A 6945-nucleotide genomic window follows, 5' to 3' on the forward strand; every position below is an offset into this window, starting at 1 on the left:
TACAACCATCTGATCTTTGACAAACCTAACAAAAATAAGAAACAGAGAAAGGATTCCCTATTTAATAAGTGGTGCTGGGGAAACTGGCTAGCCATATGCAGAAAGCTGAAACTGGATCCCTTCCTTCCACCTCATGCAAAAATTAATTCCAGATGGATTAAAGACTTAAATGTTAGATCTAAAACCATAAAAACTCTAGAAGAAAACCTAGGCAATATCCTTTGGGATGTAAGCATGGACAAGAACTTCATGACTAAAACACAAAAGCAATGGCAACAACAGCCAAAATAGACAAAAGGGATGTAATTAAACTAAAGAGCTTCTGCATGGCAAAAGAAACTACCATCAGAGTGAACAGGCAACCTACAGAATGGGAGAAAATGTTTGCAATCTACCCATCTGACAAAGGGCTAATCTCCAGAATCTACAAAGAACTTAAACAGATTAAAAAAAAAAAAAAAAAGCAACCCCATCAAAAAGTGGATATGAACAGACACTTCTCAAAAGGATATGAACAGACACTTCTCAAAAGAAGACATTTGTGCAGCCAATAGACACATGAAAAAATGCTCTTCATCACTGGTCATCAGAGAAATGCAAATCAAAACCACAATGAGATACCATCTCACACCAGTTAGAATGGCGATCATTAAAAAGGAAACAACAGATGATGTAGAGGATGTGGAGAAATAGGAACACTTTTACACTGTTGGTGGGAGTGTAAACTAGTTCAACCATTGTGGAAGACAGTGCGATTCCTCAAGGATCTAGAACTAGAAATACCATTTGACCCAGCAATCCCATTACTGGGTATATACCCTAAGGATTATAAATCATGCTACTATAAAGGCACATACACACATATGTTTACTGTGGCACTATTCACAATAGCAGACTTGGAACCAACTCAAATGCCCATGAATGATAGACTGGATTAAGAAAATGTGGCACATAGATACTGTGGAATACTCTGCAGCCATAAAAAAGGATGAGTTCATGTCCTTTGCAGGGACTTGGATGAAACTGGAAACCATCATTCTCAGCAAAGTATCACAAGGACAGAAAACTAAACACTGCATGTTCTCACTCATAGGTGGGAATTGAACAATGAGAACACCTGGACACAGGGCGGGGAACATCACACACCAGGGCCTGTTGTGGGGTGGGGGAATGGGGGAGGGATAGCATTAGGAGAAATACCTAATGCAAATGACAAGTTAATGGATGCAGCAAACCAACATGGGACATGTGTACATGTGTAACAAACCTGCATGTTGTGCACATGTACCCTAGAACTTAAAGTATAATAATAAGAAGAAGAATTTGAATTTAGACATGTTAAAATATATATTTATACTAGTAAATGATCATACTAATTTGAAATCAAATAGCTAAAATACCGAAGCATCTATTCCAAGGGAAAAAATGGTCAAAATTCCTACTATCTTGTGATACTTCATACAGTCAGTCCTTCTGTATATTTCAAAAAACGGTTTCTTGAAACATACTATAGCTAAGAAAGTGGCAGGTTTCAAAGATGATTGTAGATTTCAGCTTGGGAGATTGGGTCTTCATTGAAATTCTGAAGGGAGAGTAGGATTAGAGAACACACATTTCTTTTCAATATGCTGCCTGTAATGTTTGCACAGTACTTTGTCCACAGGATCTAGTCAGCAGTTACCTATATAATCTAAGGCTCTGGATAAAATTTGAGCTATAGACATGAATTTGGGAGTCATTAGACTATGAATGACAGTTGATGTCACGAAAGTAGATGAGACAGCATGACCTGCCCTTTATTATTTAATTCACATCTATGTCTCTTCCCTCATTTTCCATATCTTGAAAACACATTTAACATCTCTCCAATCTCCACTCTGACCAACTCATTCCTGAGCTTCAGTCATTGGGAGTGGTATTCCTCATACGTGTCATAGTGTTGCTTCTATGTTTTCCCTTGTTCTTGTTTGTTATGCAATGTACTCATGCGTATTCTTTTTTGACTCCTATACATTATTCAAAATTCAACTGAAGTGTCACTTTCCCTTGAATACCTTCCTTCTCTGACCCTACTATTCCGCATAAGAAGCTCCTTCTGTCTGTTCCCATTGTACTCTGTGTATTACTCTATCATACTAGATAGATATAAAAATATCTATCCAGTGTAAAAATAATAAAATGAACATTCAAGTACTCACCACACTGCTAAGACTGAGAACATTGCCAATACCTTTTAAACTCACTTTGCTTCCCTTTGACACACACCATTTTAAAATTTATTTCTGGAAATACGAAATCAGTGCTTCAAGTATGTATATTATCTATTGAGTTACTATAAAAATCACTTTCAAAAATTAAAGTTTGGAAATGTGAGGAAGAAATTCACACACTCCTTCAGAAAACTGTCTGTTGCTAGTGTTGAAAAACAAGGCTAGGAAATCTCCCTGTCAGACATATCACACTTCGATACACACACAAATTTTAGATTACCTTAAGTAGTGCCTCCAGAACATAAAGTGTGAGAAAACAGAAGTTAGTGTGTTTTAATTCTCTGTGGTAGATTACTTTTAACCGGGATATCCAAGAGATTACAAAAGGAAATATATTCATTAATATCACAAGGTATCCAACATGTTCAAATTCCTCAGTAAATACTATTGTATGGCATAAATGAAAAAAGAAGTATCTGCAAAATAAAAAGACAGTTTTATCTGATAAAAGGTTTACGTTAAATGATTTTCATATACACTCATTTCTGTTCTGCTTATCAACAGCCACAGAGCCCTCCTTAATTCTTTTTTTTTCTTTTTGAGACGGAGTCTTGCTCTGTCGCCCAGGCTGGAGTGCAGTGGCCGGATCTCAGCTCACTGCAAGCTCCGCCTCCCGAGTTTATGCCATTCTCCTGCCTCAGCCTCCCGAGTAGCTGGGACTACAGGCGCCTGCCACCTCGCCCGGCTAGGTTTTTGTATTTTTTTTTAGTAGAGACGGGGTTTCACCACGTTAACCAGGATGGTCTCGATCTCCTGACCTCGTGATCCACCCGTCTCGGCCTCCCAAAGTGCTGGGATTACAGGCTTGAGCCACCGCACCCGGTCAGCCCTCCTTAATTCTGAAAGCAGCCACCACCAGCTAACAAGTTCTGGCATCCTGCTTCAGAAATTATCCTTTTAATTTCTTCCACTGATCCTCCTCTGTCTTGAGTCTGGTTTCTCCTTTTTCTTTCTCTCCCTCCGTAAATCTCATTCACTTTTTCTTTTTACTTTTAATAGAAATATTTTTGGTATAACACAGCAAAAATTCAAACTGGAATTTTTTTTTAAATAAAGAAAATACTTTCTAACTTTTGATAATTTCTATTTCCAGAGATGAATACTATTATTTTGAATATTGTTCCAACTTTTTATGTTTATAAAATGATTATCTATAAACATAAAAGAAGTTATATGACACATATTTTTCTGTAACCTGCATTTTTCCCTCTTCACGATGTATCATGAGCATCTTCTCTTGTCAAGGTGTAAAACTGGGATCAAAGCCTAGGATGGATGGTGGTGGAATATATGGATCCAAATTTTATTACAAAATTTAAATTAATGTATATGCTTTGAAAAATAGCTTCCATACTCAATATGATGGAGAGTAGAAATGTACAAAAAAGATTTACTTTTAATATTTTAATTCTATTTTAATTATTCAAGTAGTATAATAATACACTATTGTTGTTAAAATTTGCATGATAATGATTAATTAACTGCTGATTGAAGACTGGGTAAGTACCAGATCATTTTCTCATTCTCAAAGGTACATCTATGCCATGGCCCAGAAGCTTTTACAATTTTGCATCCCTTTTGAAAAAAAGATGATGAAACTATGTAATATATAATCTGTGCTCACATTGCCAGGGCCCTCCAAGGCCTCTGGCAGTTCCTCTGTGATGGGAGCTGCAGAGTTTAAGTCTTGTTAACTTTGTAGTAACCCCTCTGCCCCTCTCTGTCCTCACTTCAGGCTGCTTTTCTTGACCTCTCCCAGCAACAAAACCATGTTTGGCAAAGCATGGCACTGGAGGTTACCTTTGCTTAAGTTTATGGTTAAATTTGCAGTCACTGATCTCATTCATTTTGTCCCTAGCTATATTTCTTTCCTTTGAATTTAAGAAAACAAAATAAAAGGAATTCAAATTGAAAAGGAAGAAGTAAAATCTCTATTTGTGGATGACATAATCCTATATGCTGAAAATCCTAGAGAATCTGCAAAAATCAACTAGAGCTAATAAACAAAACAGCAAAGTTTCAGGAAATAAAATTGATATATAAAAATCAGTTGTATTTCCATACATTAGAAAGGACTGATCTGAAAATGATATTATGAAAACAATTCTATTTAAAATAGCACCAAAAAGAACAAAATAGTTAGGATTAATGTTAACCTAAAACTTGCATGCTCAAAACAACAAAACATTACCAAAATAAGTTAAAGATTTAAATAAATGGTAAGACATCCCATGTTCATGGTTTAGATTAATATTGGCTTAATATTGATAATATGACAACACTACCCAAAGCAATCTACAGATTAAATTAAATCCTATAAAAATCTCGACCTTTTTCTTTATTTTGCAGAAACAAGCAAGATAATCTAAAATTTATATGGAATTGTAAGGGACCTTAATTAGTTACAACAATCTTGAAAAAGAAAAGTTGAAGGACTTATACTTCCCGATAACAAAATTATATACCAGCTGTGGAAAACAATTTGGTGATTACTCAAGAAACTAAATGTAGAATTACCACACGGTCCTGCAATTTTACCCCTGCGATATGCCCAAAAGAATAGAAAGCAGGTATTCAAATAAAAACTTGCAAATGAATGTTCATGGCAGCACTATTCATAATAGCCAAAAGGCAGAAACAACTCAAATGTCCATCAACTGATGAATGGGTAAATAAAATGTGGTATATTTACCATGGAACATTATTCAGCCTTTAATAGGAATCACATATTGATACATGCTACAAAGAGGATGACCCTTATGCTATTAACACATTCTGCTACGTGGATGAAAACATTACGCTAAGTGAAAGAAGTCAGAAACACAAGGCTACATAGTGATGATTTCATTTATATGAAACATTTGAAATAAATGCATTCACAGGGACAGAAAACACACTGGTGCTTTCCAGGAGAAGGGTGGAAAGGAGAAATGGGAAATGACTGCTTAATGAATACGCAGTTTATTTTTGGACTAATAAATAACACTAAATAGTACACTTTAAAATGGTTAATGGTTAACTTATGTATGTGAAATTTACCTCAATTAAAAAGAGAATACTATTTCTGTCTTTTTTATTCTTCAAGTAACTTTATAAATGTACATAAGAAATTTAGGGTGGTGACTGACGCTCACATTTCTAATAAATATTCTGTAGCTCTTTATGCCCTAGGATACTCATCAGTCTCCTCTGAGGTGGCTACCACCCACTTCAAGGCTTTAAATCTACTGTAAAGACAGGAAAAAAACCCTTTATTTTTTTTAAATAAAAAATTAAAAGGATGTAGCTAAGGTTTACAGTGGATGTTGGCCAGATCATTTTTCTCTTAGATTATGCCATAATCTCCTTTGATTTTTTATGAAAACTCTAACAACTTATGTTGGTACCAAAACTTGTGGTGAGTTTGAAGGCTGATTTAGTAACAGGTATAAAAAGTGAATTTGTTCATACAAATTATTTTTGTTTTCTTACTTTAGGTACATTTGTGAGCATTTTCTATGACTGTAAATAAGGCCATTTTTCAAATAATAAAATATGCAAACATTTTTAAAAAGAAACTTCATTGTAAAATTACTCAAAATATTTTGCAAAATATTCAGGATACAATTTTAAAAGAAATAAACAGGGAATTTCAAGTGAATATAATAGCATTTCTTATAAGGTTGTAAAGCACTTACTTTGATGGGCCCACTTTTTCCTTTCTGGTATTATACAACCAATTGAGCAGTAGTTTTCTAGTAAAGGTAATTGTTTTTTGGCTTTCGGAATAATTCTTTATTGTCTCAAGACGCATACATCTAAAAAAAGAAAGAAATCTTCAAACATGCTTTAAACATTTTCAGATAAGTTTAATGTCGTACTGTCAGAAAGCAGGAAGACTGTTTTGTGCCATGATGGCTGGATTTTCATGGGCATAGTTCATGAAGTTAGATTATAAGGCTCACTTGTTAAACAGAGAGTATTAAAAATTGGAGATACATGGTTGAAAATAATGGAGATTTCAAGGTTCAGGGAGGGAAAACATATTATGTTTCAAATATTTGGGATTCAGACACCTGGGTTTTCATGTTAGACTCCCCATTGTCTGGTATGGCAATGGACACATTACCTCATTTACTTCTTGCTAATCTGCAAAGTAAGGATAAAAATACCAATGTTAGGCTGGGATAATTAAATGGGAAAGCATGTATAAAGCAGCCAACTCGTATCACACATCTTCCCATCTCTTTGTCTTCACCTTCAAAGCAGGTGGTAAGGTTTAGAATGACTAAAAATGCGTTTAAATGGTAACTTAGAGAAGTCACTGGTTATAAGAGCTCAGTGTAATTTTGGTAACCCTTGTGCCAAGTTTTCTGTAGCTTTCTGCTGGCTTTTTTTAAAACTGAGACAGCTCAGATCCGTGTATATGATTGTGTCTTGTTTAGCCGATCTCCTTGGCTTTTCAAGGAATTTACCTTCTGCTGACCAGATACTTTCATTATCATGATCAGAAGGAGAGTAAGGCTCTGCCCTTGGGTCTGAGGCCCTACCTTATAATGTGGCTTAATGGAAGGGCATTGGAAACCTAAGTTCAAAGGTAAACCTTGCCCTTTCCATGAATTATAATGTTCTTACTTTAAAACTTGTGTTATCTATCTATCTATCTATCTATCTATCTATCTATCTATCTATCTAT

The 6945-nt window shown here is 35.1% G+C and overlaps 1 protein-coding gene across 1 annotated transcript in view; it reads right to left on the minus strand.

Moving 5' to 3' along the window:
* The window catches only part of SLC9C1 (solute carrier family 9 member C1), a 132777-nt gene that overhangs the window by 66922 nt on the left and 58910 nt on the right, over positions 1–6945 (minus strand). Inside the window, 2 exon segments of the mRNA XM_023211500.3 lie at positions 2491–2686; positions 5948–6067. Of these exon segments, the coding sequence (XP_023067268.3) occupies positions 2491–2686; positions 5948–6067 (316 nt within the window).

Source organism: Piliocolobus tephrosceles, chromosome 2 (genome assembly GCF_002776525.5).
Source record: "Piliocolobus tephrosceles isolate RC106 chromosome 2, ASM277652v3, whole genome shotgun sequence".
In the NCBI taxonomy this organism is placed as follows: domain Eukaryota; kingdom Metazoa; phylum Chordata; class Mammalia; order Primates; family Cercopithecidae; genus Piliocolobus; species Piliocolobus tephrosceles.